We start from the raw sequence: 18,504 nt of genomic DNA on the forward strand, positions 1-18,504 counted from the left end.
ACATTTCCATTTTAAATATTTCCTTTTTTTTGTATTTCCGTTCGTTTCCTTTAGACGTGGTCCATAATTTTCTGAAGTGACTTTGTATTGTTTACATTTGCACTCTGTGATTTCATTCTAATTTAGAAGCATATACACCCAATCAATTACATATTAATAATAATCTAGAATGTGTGTGAATGTGTTGGTATTTAATTTGTTGTTACTGTAGAACTTATTTCCTGCACCTTTGTGTTCTTTACACTTGCACTCTGTGATTTCATTGTAATTTAGAAGCATATTCACCCTATCAATTACATATTAATAATAATCTAGAATGTGAATGTGTTGGCATTTAATTCGTTGTTACTGTAGACCCTATTTTCTGCACCTTGAGCTTGCCCTGATTCACAGTTGGATACAGCTGTCCTTCCCACCAGTACCTGCCATCTCTTCCTATTGCATTTCATACTGATTGTTCCTTTTCATCTCTTATTTCAATGGGAGAAACAGATAAAGGTTTTGAAAACTAGTAGAGAAATATGCATTTTTAATGTTTATTATTTATTTTCATATTGTTGATTTTATTTAAAATTGTGCTGCCTTTTCCACAGGCTGTAAACACCTTGGCTGAAAAATCTACAACACAGAGCGTAATCACCAAGGTTGTTAATGAAACTGAAAATTCTCTCTCAAATAACTCTATAAACGAACAGCAGCATGTACAGGAGCAGCATCAGAATGTACCTGTCTACACAGTGTATGATGAACAGGAAAATGAAGTGCCTTGTATTGTTAAACAAAATGGTAAATTATTAAATAAGGAAGATCAAGGGAAGTGTAAACTAGTTGTGAAAAACTATAAAGAGCAAGAACAACACCAAAAAGCTGAAGAACAGCGAGGGGAACAAGCACAACAACAAAAATTTAAAGGTGGCCAGGAACAAAGTGCTCTACTAACACAGGCCCAAAAACCACTGGAGTGTGATGTGGAGGACAGAACAGTATATACTGACGCATTGCATACGACCTCTGTTTCTGAAGATACAGCATATCTCAGTGAAAGGTGAGCTGATATACTTTTAAGTTGTTGGTGCATATAATTCAGTCTTAAGTTTTGCTGGAAACAACATGGACATAATCATCTAAAGAGACAAATACACAGTTTTCCATGTCAATTCAGTGGTCCATTTACACCTTTGAGGAGAAGCAGATAATTGCCTTTTGGAGAAGACACCTTTTTTTAGTTAAGTGGGTATTGCTGATGATACTGATAATTACCTTAGATTTTATTGACCACTATGATGTGCATATCTTCACACCATGGAGCGTTGTGCCAGCTTTTGAACTCTTGCTTTCTGAACAAATACTGGGTACTGGATCTCAGAGCGGTAATGTAGCAGTCCGCTTCTTCTCAGTTGTATGTTCAGTTTGAGTTGTTTTATTTGCGCAATTTTATTTTGTGATATTGTTATGTTTGCCTTCGTTTTCTTTGTTGCACAGATGAAACTTCTTGGTTTTCCTAATATTCAGTTCATATTTTTGACATGCTGGATTTACATCTTGTATCATGGACTTCAATCTTATTTCATCTTCATGTGAAACTGCTAAGTGAAATTCCAAAGTTTTGACATCAAAGTACTTACTTACAGTGCACATTTCTTACAGTCTCTTCTACGTAAATATTGGGTGGATAAGAAGCAGGCAATATTTCTTATCTGTGGCCTGACTTTCTGCTCCACATATAGATTCTTATTAGTTTACCACAATATTATTGCACATTGTGTGAGGGTACTTCAGTCGATGTATCTTGAATTTTGTCATCATATTTCACAAGGACATGCTGAACTGCATGGTAGTACATTCCATATGAAATTATTCAGCATGCGATGCGTTTTCCTTTCTCGTCACTTTACTTGTTTACTATAAAATCACAGCATATTTCTGATATGGCCACGGGAGGACAGATGGAATAATATTATGGTCAGGCAGTAATTGAATATCTTTCCTTCCAACCCATTCTCTTACCTCTCAAAACCAATAACTCAGTAAGATCTTATCTTATTCTGCTCTATCAAATTCTTTTTCCCAGACAACACAGACAATTTATACTTGACTGTCCTTGTCTGGATTTCTCTCTCTCCCCTTATTATCAATCATCCAGTTACATCTCTTGCTCCCAATGCTCTTTAAATCATTCTGTTTTTCATCATTACAGCTCCCTATCTTTGGGTATATCCTCCTATTTAGCACTTTTACTGCACTTACTGCTAGGCTGACGGTTGTGGAAGCTTCACTTTTTTTGAATCATTGCAGTTGTCAAGAAGTCTTCTGGCCACTCCACCTTTTCTATATTTCATTACATACACAATGTTCCTCCTTGTTAACCCCACACAAACCCTGCCTATCTGACCTCTTCAAATTGCCAGATCCCCCAAAACTTCGTACCAACACTCTACCAAATCCAGAGCCGAAACATTCCCATAACACTGTTGTTAACCTTTCCACCGAAACCCTCAGCCCCACAGAATTTTCAGTGCTATCGAGAGGCCAAACCTTTAGCCCTACACTCAAATTTAACTGTGTAAGACCTGTCAAAGACCTCCTGTGGGTCCGTGGATAAGAATAGGCCCAAGGTATTCCTGCTTGTCGTAAGAGGCAACTAAAAGGAGTGTCACATATTTCAGCCTTTATTTGTTGGTCCCCTGTAGGGTCTGACTTCCAGTCTTCAGAATTTTTCCGAAGGAGTCTCTCACATTTCGGCCTTTATGTGTTGGTCTCCTGTAGGGTTTGACCTCCATTCTTAAATTTTTCCGAAGAGCGAGCCAATTGGGGAAGGGCATCTTACTTGGTGCATCGTATCCATCGTGCATTGAGATCTTTGGCCCGCTTTCTCGTCATTGCATTGCAGTCCCACCCATTCTCTGTCTTTTGGGCAAGGACACCTTCCTGGGTGCGTTTTCCACCATGCACTATGCAGTGCCGTTTCCTGCGCCAGTGATGACCATGGACTTCTTTGCACCTGATATCCAGCATGGTAGCCAGTCTGTGGTGGTGGGGCCACCATGTACCCTGTTGGTGGTAGCCCCCTGACAACACAGGGATCACTCTGCTGATGCCTGCGCCGTTAATTCCCCTTGTATGCCAAGGAGTAGATGCCTATCTCCCTGGGGCATCGGGACTCCCGGCAATGGCCATCCTGCCAGGTGGCCCTTGCTGAGGCTGGGTGGCACCTGTGGGGAGGGCCGTTGGTCGGAGTGGGTAGCATCAGGGCGGATGACATGCAATGAAGTGTGGTATGTCATCCCTTGCTGGTGGCAACCCACTAGCAGTCTCTAAACATTCCAGGACTCAATTCAATGCGCAGAAGTATGACTCCAAATTGTTTCCCTCCCTGGTCACACCATGGGAGGAAAGCATGGCTAAGGATGGCAGTGAAGCTTATTCACTCTGGTACCTTGTCTGTACGAGAGTTGATGGGGACTCATTCATGTCAACGAAGCCTCAGTTTTTTGTGGAGCATTTAGAGGACACGTTTGGGGAGGTGGAGAGCTTGTCCAAAATGCACCCTGGGTCAGTCTTAATAGAAACAGCATCCTCTGCCCAGCCACGGACATTACACGCCTGTGACAAGCTGGGGTATGTTTCTGTTTCCAACACGCACCATACAATCTTAAATATTGTCCAGGGTATTATATTCCATAGGGACCTTCTTTTACAGTCTGATGACGAGATGCACACCAATTTAGAGTGGCAAGGTGTTCACTTCATCCGGCACGTCCATCAGGGTCCGAGGGATCATCAGGTTGCCACCAGTGCCTTCATCTTGGCCTTCGAGGGTGACACATTACCCGAGAGGGTTAAGGTGATTGTCTACCGCTGTGATGTCAAACCATATATCCCTCCCCCAATGCGGTGCTTTAAGTGCTGAAAATTCGGTAATATGTCTTCCTGCAGAACTTCCAGTGCCACCTGTCGAGATTGTGGATGTCTTTCCCATCCCAATACTCTATGTGCCCCACCTACCATCTGTGTCAACTGTGGAGAGCACCATTCCCCATGCTCGCCGGACTGTAGGATTCTCCAGAAAGAATGGAAGATAATGGAATACAAGAACCTGGACCGCCTTACCTACACTGTGGCTAAGTGAAAATACGAGAGGCTCCATCCTGTGCCTGTGACATCAACCTATGCCGCCGCTACGACAACAATTCTACCATCTCCCATTTCGCCACATACAGTTGGCTCTCAGAGTCATCAGACTCCACGTGCCCCCTTGATGGTAGGGGGCACTTCCTCCCTGTTGCTCCTGCACCACCTACTTTGGGAGCAACCTCCTCTCCCAACCATCGGGGACAACAGTCTCTACTTCTCAGCCGAAGAAGCATAAGTCTTCTTTGGTTCCTCTTGCCAGGAAGGTGTCCCTTGGGTCACTCTCTTCCCAGGTTCCGACCAGTGGAAAAGCAGATACCCACCAGTGGCTGAAGCAACCACAGGTAGCTGGTCGTAGGGCTTCATGGTCCTCCTCAGTTTCTGAGACTGACCCAGTGAAGACCTCCCAGCCAGAAACCCCAAAGGAACACCAAGAGAAACCATAAGAGCGGAAGGCACCTAAGAATCCAGACCTTGTGGTGGCACCCCTACCACCGCTCCCTATAAGCTCTGCATCTGAGGATGTGGTGGAGATTCTGGCATCCGCTGAGGATCTAGATCTCGCTGAACCCTCAGAGACAACAGATGTTGATCGCACAAGTACTAAAACGGTGGCAGAAGGTGACCCTGAGGCGTAACTTGCCTCCTTCAGCACTTCATGCCTTCCCATCCTAACATTGACGTCATCCTCCAGTGGAATTGTGGCGGGTCTTTCCACCACCTGGCTGAGCTATGGCAGTTGTTATGCTTTACACCTGCTTTCTGCATTGCCCTCCAGGAAACCTGGTTCCTGGTAATATGAACCCCTGCCCTCTGTGGCTATAGGGGATATTACAAGAACCGTAGCGAATATAATAGGGTGTCAGATGGCACCTGCGTCTATGTCCTGAACTCAGTGTGTAGTGAACCTCTACCCCTTCAAACTCCTCTTGAAGCTGTGGCTGTCAGGATAAGGACGACGCAGGAAATACCTGTCTGCAACTTACATCTTCCTCCAGATGGTGTCGTACCCCTGAAAGTCCTGGCTGTACTGATTGATCAACTCCCTAAACCTTTCTTACTTCTGGGAGATTTTAATGCCCACAACCCTTTGTGGGGTAGTACCGTGCTTACTGGCTGAGGCAGAGGAGTCGAAAATTTACTGACCCAACTTGACCTCTGCCTCTTAAATACTGGGGCCGCCACACATTTCAGTGTGGGTCATGGTAGTTACTCAGCCATTGATTTATCCCTTTTATCCACTGGAGAGCACAGGACGCCCTGTATGGTAGTGACCACTTCCCCATCTTCCTGTCACTCCCCCGGCATCATGCCCATGGATGCCTATGTAGATGGGCTTTAGACAAGGCAGACTGGGAAGCCTTCACCTCTGCTGTCAACATTGAATCTTCCCCACATGGTGCCATCAATGTTGTGGTTGACCAGGTCACCGCAATAGTCGTTTCTGCAGTGGAAAACGCCATCTCTCGTTCTCTAGGGTGCCCCCAGCGAAAGACAGTCCCGTGGTGGATGCCGGAAGTCACTGAGGCCATTAAAGATTGTTGACGAGCTCTACAGCAACATAAGTGGCACCCTTCCCTATGTACTGGTTGTTACCTATCTCGTTTCTTAGATAACTGAAAAATTGTGGAATCTTACGCGGTATATTGTGGTAGGACCACACTCTTACCACATGTTTTTGAATCAGAATAATACGAGTAGTTCCAGCACAATTTCAGCAAGACTTATTTATTAGTAGCTGCTGAAAGATTACACACTGCAGATCTCGTTTGTGTAGGGGTTCTCGAAGTTTTGTCTGCAAAATAATCATTCCAACAAGCATGGCCTGGGTTTTCTTCTTGTTTGAAATAAACACTACCGGATCTGAAATACTTTCAGCTAAAACTTATATTTATTTGTGCTTTTTGTTAGTAACTACACCATTTTCACTATCAACATTGATACCCTAAATGCATTATACTGCACTTGTCACATAACACGTCCATCTCCCTCCAATACAGACAAAGAAGTGGTGGGCAAGCCAACATGTGCCCGGAAGTTGCAGACGTTCCTGCATTCCAGATTCTTTGGTCTACTGACCTTAATAAACTCCAAAGATATGTATAAATAAATACATATAAATATACAACATTTAACATCTCAAACGAAAATCCATTATTTATCATAAAAGAAAATATTCATAATTAAATAAATTAAACACATTTTCTGGCAACATAATGAAATTACCTTAACTCTTTACTGTGGGCATCGTAGTTTTCACATGAGATAAACTTTATCTCCGACAGTTAATTACATTACAATAGCCCACCAGGACTTACAAGTGTACCCTGGTCCACTTGTCAGTCCGATACAGAAATTGCATCACTGTCTTGGCTTGTATGGTTCAAATGGCCCTGAGCACTATGGGACTTAACATCTATGGTCATCAGTCCCCTAGAACTTAGAACTACTTAAACCTAACTAACCTAAGGACATCACACAACAGCCAGTCATCACGAGGCAGAGAAAATCCCTGACCCCGCCGGGCATCGAACCCGGGCGTGGGAAGCGAGAACGCTACCGCACGACCACGAGCTGCGGAGTCTTGGCTTGTATACAACTTTTTATCACAGCTATAGTATATTGTTTATTTTTACATCACCCGTTGACTTCCTCCTTTGTCTCACAACATAAAGTACAGTGCCCAGAAATTTACTGTAAAATAATACTAAAGTTAAAACATTTTCTCATATTAGAATAAACATAGCACTAACTCCTATATCATCACTGAGGTTGCAAAAAGTATTTCAGTTCAACAGTACTATTCTCTCATGAGCCTTGTAGATTATGTGATATCAAAATTAAGAGGCAAAATAAGCCAACATAAAGTATCTGTGTTGTGTTATCAACACAGTTGAATAAAAACAGTTATCATGGTGAGCATGATGTAAAACAAAAGCAAACTTGCATATACAAGAAAATACAGTCTATTAACTATAGAACATTTTTTTTACAAGCATTATGGTATATTTAAGTGAATGAACAAGATTTCAAAAATTGTAAGATTTGCTATTCTCAAACTGTGGGGGTGGGTGACATGTCTCCTAGCATCATCAGGAACATAAAATCCCTCATTTATCAATTTTACATTTTGCAATTCATTAAATATTGTACAATTATTTAAACAAGTACATAGGAATCATGAAATCTAATCTTATAATAGAATTAAGTGACAATCAGTCTAGATACAACATTGATTTGCATGAGATATGTTACATGGCGTAGTATGGTGACTGCAATTTTTTCCTGTGACTTTATCTCACAGCATTTTGATTTTTTTTTTTTATTTATTTATTTTTTTCTTCCAGTAAAAATTCTTTCCAGATAAAGGCATGTTTGTAGGCTCGATTTGTTCTTTTCTCGATATATGAAACAACATTCCTAAGACCAAACAGCTTTCTCGACTTGGGATATACTAATCGGTATGCATTTGGGTGGGGGTTCTCAATAATCTCAAATGGCCCAATGTAAATATCAAAGAACTTCTTGAGTTCTGCTGTTAGTAACTTCGATTGTTTGTGGGATTTCACTATGACATGGTCACCTACTCTGAATGTGCTAGCTTTTATTTTCCTGTCATGTCTGTTTTTCCTAGCTTCACGTAGTTTCTTCATGGTTTTGTTTACAATCTCTTCACTTTCTTTCATTGATATTAAGCTACATTGTGGAAAGTCTATTAATTCAGAAATAAGATTCGCTGGTCTGAGATGAAACATAATTTCATATGGTGAAAATCCAGTAGAGCTATGCTGCAAGCTGTTCATGATGTCCTCAAAGTTGTTTACATGGTCGGACCAACTAGGGTGTTTATGACTACAGTATGTCCTGCAAAGTCTCCCTATTTCTCTCATGTACCTTTCTGCTGGGTTTGAAGATGGGTTATACACGGATATCAAGATGTGTTTTGTGTTAGTTTTTTCCATGAACGCTTTCCAGTTTTTTGAAACAAATTGTGAACCATTTTCAGATAGTATGGCTTTAGGTTTCCCTACGCTCTTAAAGTAATCTCTCTCAATCTTTGTAATGATCTCTTTACTTGTAGCTTTTCGAACAGGATAAAGTTTAATTAGTTTGGAAAATACATCAACCATGACGAATATAAAACAATGGCCACCTTTGCTTTTAGGTAAAGGACCATAAAAGTCTACAGCTATTAAATCTAATGGCTTATCTGGAATGATGTTCTGCATTTCTCCCTGACATGTTCTGTTGCTTACTTTTACTCTTTGACATTTGTCGCATGTTGATATTTCGTTCCTCACCTTCTTTACCATGTTATAAAAGTAGATATTTTCTTGTAACTTATTTACATATTTCTGTATTCCACAGTGACCATAACTCTCACAGGTGTACTTTATTAACTTGTCTGCCTCACACTCTGGCCAACATAGCTTCCAATTGTCAGAGTCTTCTAAAGAATGTTCCCTTAAAGACCTTAAAGTGTTTGTCAAGTTTATCATACCCTCTTTTGCCTAAACAGTCCTTAACCAATTTCCAATTAGGATTGTTATTCTGTCCCCTCCTGATGTTATTGCAAAGTGTCCTTATGAGCTTTTCATCTTGGATTACCTTCATGTATCTTATTTTAAATTCCTTTTCTTCCTCTTGATCAAACATTTCCTGATCTCTTCCTACTGGTAACCCGGATAAAGCATCAGCTACTACATTTTCTGACCCTTTAATATACACAATTTCGCAGTCAAACTGTTGCGTGAACATTGCCCACCTGATTAATCTACTGTGATATAGCCCTCACTCCTGCAAGTAACTTAAAGCTTTGTGGTTTGAATCCACTTTTATCTTGTGTTCTAACAGGTATGTTTTAAATTTTATACACGCCCAGTGTACTGCGAATAATTCTTTTTCTGTGACTGTGTAAGTTCTCTCATGTTTAAGTAACATTCTGCTAGCAAATGCAATAGTACAATGAAGATTTTTTCCATTCACAACTTTCTCCTGAAATAGTTCTGCTCCTAGTCCATAATCACTACTGTCAGTGTGAAGACAAAATGGCAAACTAAAATCTGGTCTGTGTAAAAGACTGTCCTTACAAAGTTCATTCTTAATTTTATCGAATGCTTTCTGACACTCTTCAGACCAATTCCATGTAGCATTTTTTCTAAGTAAGTTGCTTAAACATGTTACATTAAGGCATTGTCCATTTATATATTTTCGATAGAATCCACAGAGTCCGTAGAAAGATTTTAATTGTTTTCGGTTTCTAGGAGATGGAAAGTTTACGATAGATTTTATTTTCTCAGGATCTGCACTTACCCCTCCTTTAGTAATGACATGACCTAAAAATTTGAGTTCTGACACACCAAATTTACATTTTTCCAGTTTTAATGTCCTTCCCCCTCTTCTGAGTTTCTCACACACCTTTTTCAATAACTTCAAATGACCCTCCCAACTTTGATTTGACACTAATATATCGTCTACATAAATTGTTAATTCTGACACAACTTCTTGGCCAAGTACATAGTCTAGTGCCCTTATAAATTTGGCGACTGATGAGGTTAATCCAAAAGGCACTACACTATACTGGTAACATCTCCCATTGTATAAGAAAGAGTATACTTTCTAGAACTAATTGCAAGAGGTACTTGATGAAAACCTGAAGTTAGGTCAAGGCTTGACATAATTTGGATATTTTTATATTTGTATAACAACTCATTGATGTTCTCTGGGTGGTCAGTTTATCTGTATAAACATTTGTTTAACTGTCTGGAATCTAGTACTAACCTGACTTGCCCACTAGGTTTATTTACAATGACTAAGGGATTATTATAAGGGCTTATACTCCTCTCAATCATTTCACACACTTCCATCTTTTGTAATTCTTTCTCCACTGCTACCCTTTTCGAGATTGGAATACTGTACAGTTTTGTAAAGAAATGTTCATGTGGCTTCAACTGTAAAATACTTTGGTATCCAATTACTTTACCTGGTATATTGCTAAATACATCACTGTATTCCCACAAAAATAATTTCAAATCTTGTTTTTGGTTCTCAGTTAGTTCTCTAGCTTCGGCTACTTTCTCATTTACCAACTTTTCAAATTCTATCTCATCTGTATCAAAATCTGTGACATGGCTTTCAATGTAATTACCTTCTTTTGTAAATTCAGTACTGTTCACAGCCTTATTCATACACGACACATTTGATGCAAGAAGTTTTGTAGTGATGACTTCACCACTAGGTAGAGTCATCATTAATTTCTGTCCTACCCAGTCAAACGCTGAACTTACTTTTGTTATCCAAGACATGCCTAGGATAAAATCCTCTGTGAGACCAGGAATGACAAGACACCCATGTGACCGTGATACTCCTTCAATTTCAGAAGTAATAAAAGCCTGACTCCTTATTGATTTACTGTGCTTCCCTGTAGCACCTCTTATTTTAGTTCCTATTACAGGTAACTCAACATAATCCTTATTATTTTTCAGTTTTTTACTTAATGATTGTGATATCTCAGATACTTTACTTCCTGTGCCCACTAAACACTTACCTTTCCATGATCCTATCTGTACATCAAATAAATGGACTGCTTACATCAAATTCAAATATTTTGTTAATATTCTCCTGTAATAAGTCATCTTTAGTTTCACTAAATCCATATCCCTTTCCAGTGTCCTTACCTGTATCATTACTACCAGAGTTATTTGCTGTTATTACCCTAATTGCATTTTCTTTGGCCTGATTACTATTCCTGAATATTTCATTAATCCAACTACATTCATTTATGCTATTGTGTTTCCTTTATATTTATCTCTTAACATTTGTGCAATGTGATACTTAATTCTATGCCACCATTCTGGATACAAAGTTTCACATATATCAAGTGTTACCTTTCTGAAATTTTAATCATCTTTAATGGCGCTACTGTTAACCCATAAGTTAAACAAAAATTGCTCACTATCTGACATTTCATCATCTACTCCCCTAATGCTGTTAAGATTACCTGCTGTCAATTCCTTCTCATTTTTCTTACATGTATCAAGATCAAATAACTCACTGACTAAAATTCTGGCATCCTTATCATTCAAATTGTCAACTGTGTTTATATGTACCTCGCTAATTTCATTACTATCCTCTTTTACATCAGTAATTCCTAAAGCTTCCAACTCCTCATTTACACCAATAAAACATCTTTCTTCGCTACTATCCTCAATCTCCTTTTCTTCCCAATCAACATCACAAAAATTATCCTCTTGATCCTCTGCACCCTTACCTTCAGTATGCAGATACACATTTAAATCATCTTTACTAGGTGCTCTTTTCACTCCTAGCCCACCAGACTCTTCCATAAGTTCTCTAATTCCTAGTACACTTTGATCATTTGAACAACTATTTTCCAGCAAGGTGCCCCTCTCAGCCCACTCATAGAATGAATCTAAGTTTAATTCTTCACAGTTTTCTAAGCAATCAGTGTCTTTAAATAACTTACCTTTTGTTTCTGGTTTATTTGTGTGACATATATTATTTGAAACAGATGTCACATTAATGGGATAACACTTCTCTTTAAAATAATTACTCACTATGTCACTGGTATCTTTCTGTTTAGTTTGACAGTTTGGGTTGGCCCTTTCCATTTGTGTATAAGTAGTTCCTACCTTGCAGACCACCAATGGAGCCCTATTCAGTTTTTAAACTCCTGTTCAGTTCTCCCCATACCATTATGTCTACTCCACTCCTTTGGTTTATTTCCAAAGTGTGTGTTACCAAACTGACTATGACTATTTCCATACTGATCTTTGTAATGGAAATTGTGTCCTTGTGATCCCTTGAAGTTGTACTGGTGATTTCCGTGATGAGAATCACTACTTTCAAAATTGTGTGGTTCCTTTTTATCGTGTTGTGTGTTTCCCCAATTTGTATGCCCTGTCTTTTGAAAATGGTTTTGACTATGGTGTGGTGGTTTACCTGTTTTCTGAATAATTCTGTCTAGTTTGTCAACATATTTCAAAAACTGATCTATTGTGTCGTCTGGACCATAAGCTAACTCCCACTGTAGTTCATACGGTAGTCTCCTTTCAAGTGCATCGATATGAGTGAGTTCATCAAAAGGTTTGCTTAGGTGAGTGAGTTTCCTTAACTGATTTCTGCAAAACTGCTTCATGCTACCAAACTCATGTTTATAAACAGGTCCATTCAAGAATTCGCTTTTTATTCTTGCTTGTTCTGCCTCTGACGAGAATTTACTTAAGAACCTCTCCTCAAACTCTGCAAAAGCCATTCCCTCCGTACAATAATGATTAGTCCATGACAACGCTTCACCTTCTAGAAATCTTTTCACAAATTTAATTTTCAAATGATCATTCATATTTGGAAAAAAGTTATCTTTGCAATGCTGCAGGAAATCTACCAGACGCATACTACTCTCATCTGAAAAGTTTTTTGCTGGAATGTGGCACCACAAAGTGCCAATATTGTTCGGCAAACTATTGGTGACCATGTTGCTACTAACACTTTCAAGTTTCTTAGTGATGTCATCAATACTACTTTCTAAACTCTTGACTTCATTTTTGCTTAACTGGTTATTTACATCTTATTTTTTAGCAATAATTCCTATCTTTTGTTCAAATTTGCTTTCTACTTTAGCAATTTTATCCTCTACAATAGAAATACGATCAGATACTGTTTCTTCTACATGTTTGATATCTGAATGCACAACTTTAAACGCATTACAGGTTTTCTCTCTACCTGTACTAACTTCAGTTTTCAGATTTTTTACTTTTGCATCTACATTTTTAACTTTTCTCCGGACATAATTGACCTTACCCATGATTGTAACCATATTACGACTCAAACTGGAAATTTTTGCTTCTACTTTTTGAAAGTGATCGTCATTTTTCTTTTCATATCCTTTGAACTGTTTTTTCAAATCTATCACTGATAAGCTTAAGATTCTGGTCTAACTGAGCAGCGTTGTTTTGCTCCATTTGTTCCAAACGAATCTCATTAGCATCGAGTATGTCTTTAATATTTCCTAACCACTGCCCATTTTGTCTGTTAGTGTCATCAATTGCCTTAAATTTTCCCTCCATAGAATTCATTATTGTTGATAACATGTCTTTAACTTCATCCTGTCTTTCCGTACTACTGTTGCATTCACTTGCGTATGATAAATTTACATCGGTGCTAGCGTTGGCGACACCGTCGTCAATACTTTCCTCTTTTACAATAGTCATCTTTTTACACAGGAATAAACAAAATACAATAAATTTATCTTTTCTAAAGGATACTAAATTACCTTACTCACATTTTACTGATTTTCTTATCTTATAACATCTTCTTTGTTGATTGGTGCGTGATGGAATTCACAACACTGAAACACTACACTTATATGAATATTGCCCCCCCCCCCTTTTGACTTATTGCGCCGTTATTCTTGCTCCAGTAACTGCATTCCATTGTCTTGAAGCTATCAGCATACGACTTCCTTTGTCTTGAAGGTATCAGCATATGACTTCCTTGAACATTTTCATCCAGGATGTACGAATTCTGTCGTTTTCTTTGCAATCTCGGTGGTAATTTATTTCGGTAACATTTTCAATAATCCCGGACGACGTCACCATATTGTTGGTTGTTACCTATCTTGTTTCTTAGATAACTGAAAAATTGTGGAATCTTACGCGGTATATTGTGGTAGGACCACACTCTCACCACGTGTTTTTGAATCAGAATAATACGAGTAGTTCCAGCACAATTTCAGCAAGACTTATTTATTAGTAGCTGCTGAAAGATTACACACTGCAGATCTCATTTGTCTAGGGGTTCTCGAAGTTTTGTCTGCAAAATAATCATTCCAACAAGCATGGCCTGGGTTTTCTTTTTGATTGAAATAAACACTACCGGATCTGAAATACTTTCAGCTAAAAATTATATTTATTCGTACTTTTTGTTAGTAACTACACCATTTTCACTATGAACATTGATACCCTAAATGCATTATACTGCACTTGTCACATAACACGTCCATCTCCCTCCAATACAGACAAAGAAGTGGTGGGCAAGCCAACATGAGCCCGGAAGTTGCAGACATTCCAGATTCTTTGGTCTACTGACCTTAATAAACTCCAAAGATGCATATAAATATACAACATTTCAAAGATACATATAAATATACAACATTTAACATCTCAAACAAATCCATTATTTATCATAAAAGAAAATATTCATAATTAAATAAATTATAACTCTTAACTGTGGGCATTGTAGTTTTCACATGAGATAAACTTTATCTCCAACAGTTAATTACATTACACCTAGAGCACCTCATAGCCTTTAAATGGCTCCGTTCCTGCATTCTCCAGCTTGTACAAAGATAGAACAGGAGTGTTGGGAGAGGTATGTCTCAACCATTGGGTGCCACATGTCACCTTCCCGACTATGGACGAAGATCAAACATCTTTTTGGGTACCAGACCCCAACGGGTGCTCCTGATGTTCACATCAATGTTATGTTGTCTACCAATGCAAATGCAATTGCCGAGCACTTTGCTGAGCACCTGAGCACTATGCTTGCACTCTGCATCGGAGAATTATCCCCCAGCCTTTCGCGTCCTCAAATGGCGGATGGAAGGGAGGGTTCTGTCGTTCATCAGACGCCACAGTGAACCCTATAATGCCCCATTTACAGAGTGGGAGCTCCTCAGTGCCCTTGTATGTTGCCCCGACACAGCTCCTGGGCCGGATCGGATCCACAATTAGATGATTAAACATCTCTTGCCTGACTACAAGCAGCATCTCCTCATTGTCTTCAACCGGATGTTGTGCGATGGTGTCTTTCCATCACAATGTCGTGAGAGCACCATCATCCGGTGCTCCAACCAGGTAAGAACCTGCTTTACGTAGTTAGCTATTGCCCCATTAGCCTCACCAACGTACTTTGTAAGCTGCTGGAACGAATGGTGTGTCCCATTTCGGTGACTTGCGTCGATGAGGCTGAAATTGTTATAACCTTTAATCACCAATAATTGCGTGGATATTCAAACTTAGAAACAATACCTGGTTACATGATAACAAGTCTCTCTCATACGACTGCCGTGCCGTGACATGCGGCCAGCGCCGTTCGTAGCTAGGTGGCGCTCCCACGCTCAGCCAAGTTGCGGAGCGCCTCAATCGCCGTTTGCGCGTACTGTTGTGGCGGCACTTTAAATATCGTGGCACTGTCACAACACTTTTCCCCCCTTGAAAAAAAAAAAAAAAAACACTCACTCCCTTGGAGACATGGACAGTGCGGAGACATCCATGGCCTCTTGTGAGGCCACGAGAAGATCCCGCGGAGAGACAAAAATTTCCAGGGCGGAAGCTCTTGCGTGGAACGTGCCTCCTGGACGAGATGATGCGTGAAAACTCCGGAGCAGCATCCATAGGTGTCGTGGACCTGGGGGTGTGCTCCAGCGAGATGGGTCCCGGAGAAGGCGGCGTCGCGACTGGGGCCGGTTCTGGCGTACTCGGAAACGGTAGCGATTTCGGCTGCATCAACACGGACGGTAGATCGGCAACAGCAGCAGGACTGGCTTCTCGGGCTGGTGGAGGCGAAGGAAGGGGCGGTGGCACCGGCGTGGCCAAAACGTGTGGGTGCATCTGGTCGTAATGGCGAACAACCATGCTGTCGTCCGTACGTATTTCACAAAGCCGACAGCTGCAATCCATTTAGGGTGAGATCCATACCCTCGTGCCCACACTTTGGCGCCCACAGAGTATTTTCCCGCACTAGGGGACACAGACAAGTCCTGACAGGGTGAAGCAGGTGGAGTAGAGTGCGCGGTTGGCGGCCATACGAGAGTTCAGCAGGGCTGCGATCACCCAGAGGCGTGAAGCGATAAGAACTCAGATATTGCTGCAGAGCATCATCTGTGGAAAAATCACTATGGAATTTTTTCATCTGGCTTTTGAAAGTGCGGACAAGGCGCTCGACCTCCCCATTCGATTGCGGATGGAAGGGCGGTGCTGTAACATGATGCATCCCTTGTTCTACATCTATCTACATCTACATTTATACTCCGCAAGCCACCCAACGGTGTGTTCAGTACAAAAATCACGGAAGGCCTGCGAAGAGAACTGAGGGCCATTGTCCATGACGATCGTGGATGGAAAACCTTCTAGCGTAAAGATTTTGGACAAATCCAGTGTCGTCACCACAGTGGTGGGCGATGGACATCGAACAACAAACGGAAACTTCAAGAAGGCATCAGTCAACAGTAGCCAATAAGTACCGAGGAAGGGGCCGGCAAAGTCAGCGTGCACCCGTTCCCATGGCTGTGCCGGATCAGGCCACGGAGAGGGCATTGTACGAGGTGCAGCCAGTTGTTGAGCACACTGACCACACGCAGCAACCATGTGGGCGATGTCCGAATCAATACCGGACCAATAAACGTGCCTGCGGGCCAGGGACTTAGTCCGAGAAATACCCCAATGGCCTTCATGCAACAGTTTGAGAACATCTTTGCGAAGAGAGGCTGGCACCACGACCCGTGGAGATGCGCCCTCCGTGGCCAGAAGAACAACACCATCATGAACAGACAGACGAAGGCGCAAGGCATGGTAGTTGCGAAGGGGATCTGATGCCAGGCCCTTTGTCCTGTCTGGCCAACCCCGTTGAACAAAACCGATCACCTGACGCAGGACCAGGTCCCGCGCAGTAGCCAACACGACCTGCGAACCTGTAAGTGGAAAACCTGCGACCGCACGATGTTCTTCCTCATCATTGTGGAAACAGAGTAGTTCATCACGATCGAAAACCGGGTCGGGGCCCGTCGGCAATCGCGACAATGCGTCAGCGTTGGCGTGCTGGGCTGTGAGGCGATAGTGAATCTCATAGTGAAAACGAGACAAGTATAAGGCCCAACGTTGCAGGCGGTGAGCTGCCTTATCCGGAAGCGACGCTGATGGGCTGAACAGAGAGACCAGCGGCTTGTGGTCGGTGATGAGGTGAAACTTAGAACCATACAAAAAAAAGCTGAACTTTTTTAGAGCTTAAATGATAGCGAGCGCCTCCTTTTCGATTTGAGAGTAACGCCGTTGCGCATCGTTGAGGGTCTTGGAAGCATAGGCGATGGGCGAGAACAGCCCCTAGGCCATACTGTGATGCGTCAGTCGCCAGAACCAAGTGCTGACCCGGACGGAATGTGGCAAGACAAGGCGCCGACTGCAAATGAGCCTTCAGGCGGACAAAAGCCTGCTCACTCTCGTCGGACCAACAGAAAGGGACGTTTTTGCGTAACAGCTGACGCAGAGGATGAACTAGCGCCACCGCGGATGGAATGAATTTGTGATAATAAGCAATCTTGCCTAGAAACGCGTGAAGTTCTTTGACTGTAAACGGCCGGGGTAGAGCGTTAATGGCCGCAACGTGCTGACATAGAGGACGTATACCCTCATGGGACAAGTGGAAACCAAGATACACAATGGAGGGTTGGAAGAACTGTGACTTGTCCAGATTGCACTTCAACCCAGCTGAATGCAAAACCAGAAACAGTGAACGCAAATTGCGAAGGTGCTCCTCAGTGGAAGCCCCCGTGACAACAATGTCATCCAGATAATTTATGCAGCCGGGAACGGAAGCCGTGAGCTGTTCCAAAAACCGCTGAAAAATGGCTGGCGCGCTAGAGATGCCAAATGGTAACCGCTGGTACTGATACAACCCACAAGGAGTGTTGATGACGAGATATTTCTTGGAAGAAGCATCCAACGGCAACTGATGGTACGCCTCAGATAAGTCAAGTTTGGAAAAGAACTGGCCCCCAGCGAGCTTGGTAAATAACTCCTCAAGACGGGGAAGAGGATAAGTGTCAATAAGGCTCTGAGCGTTGACAGTGGCCTTAAAATCACCACACAATCGCAGACTCCCATTTGGTTTAGAAACCACCATGATTGGCGATGCCCATTCGCTGGAGGTAACAGGAAGGAGAATCCCTGAAGCTGTTAACCTGTCTATCTCAACCTTGACAGGTGCACGCAACGCCACCGGAATAGGGCGTGCCTGGAAAAACTTAGGGCGAGCTGTAGGTTTAAGATTAAGGTGGGCTTCAAAATCCTTAGCACGACCCAGACCAGCAGAGAACACGGACGAAAATTCAAAACACAATCCATCCAGCTGTTGATACGGAATGTCCTCAGATATGAGGTGCACATCATCATCAATGGAGAACCCGAACAACTGGAAAGCATCATAACCGAACAGGTTTTCAGTGCCCGCATGATCCACCACACAAAACGTGAGGGGCCTAACAACAGACTTGTAGGCAGTGGAAGCATCAAACTGGCCAATGATAGGAATTTTCTGTTTATTATAAGTTCTCAGATTTCGCGTAACTGGAGACAAGGG

General features: G+C 41.7%; 1 protein-coding gene across 1 annotated transcript in view; it reads left to right on the forward strand.

The window, feature by feature from the left end:
* The window catches only part of LOC124593675, a 106,655-nt gene that overhangs the window by 69,936 nt on the left and 18,215 nt on the right, over positions 1-18,504 (forward strand). The window contains exon 5 of the mRNA XM_047131968.1: positions 594-1,045. Coding sequence (XP_046987924.1) covers positions 594-1,045 — 452 coding nt within the window. The remainder of the gene's footprint in view (positions 1-593; positions 1,046-18,504) is intronic.

The sequence above is a fragment of the Schistocerca americana genome, chromosome 2, assembly GCF_021461395.2.
Source record: "Schistocerca americana isolate TAMUIC-IGC-003095 chromosome 2, iqSchAmer2.1, whole genome shotgun sequence".
Taxonomy (NCBI): domain Eukaryota; kingdom Metazoa; phylum Arthropoda; class Insecta; order Orthoptera; family Acrididae; genus Schistocerca; species Schistocerca americana.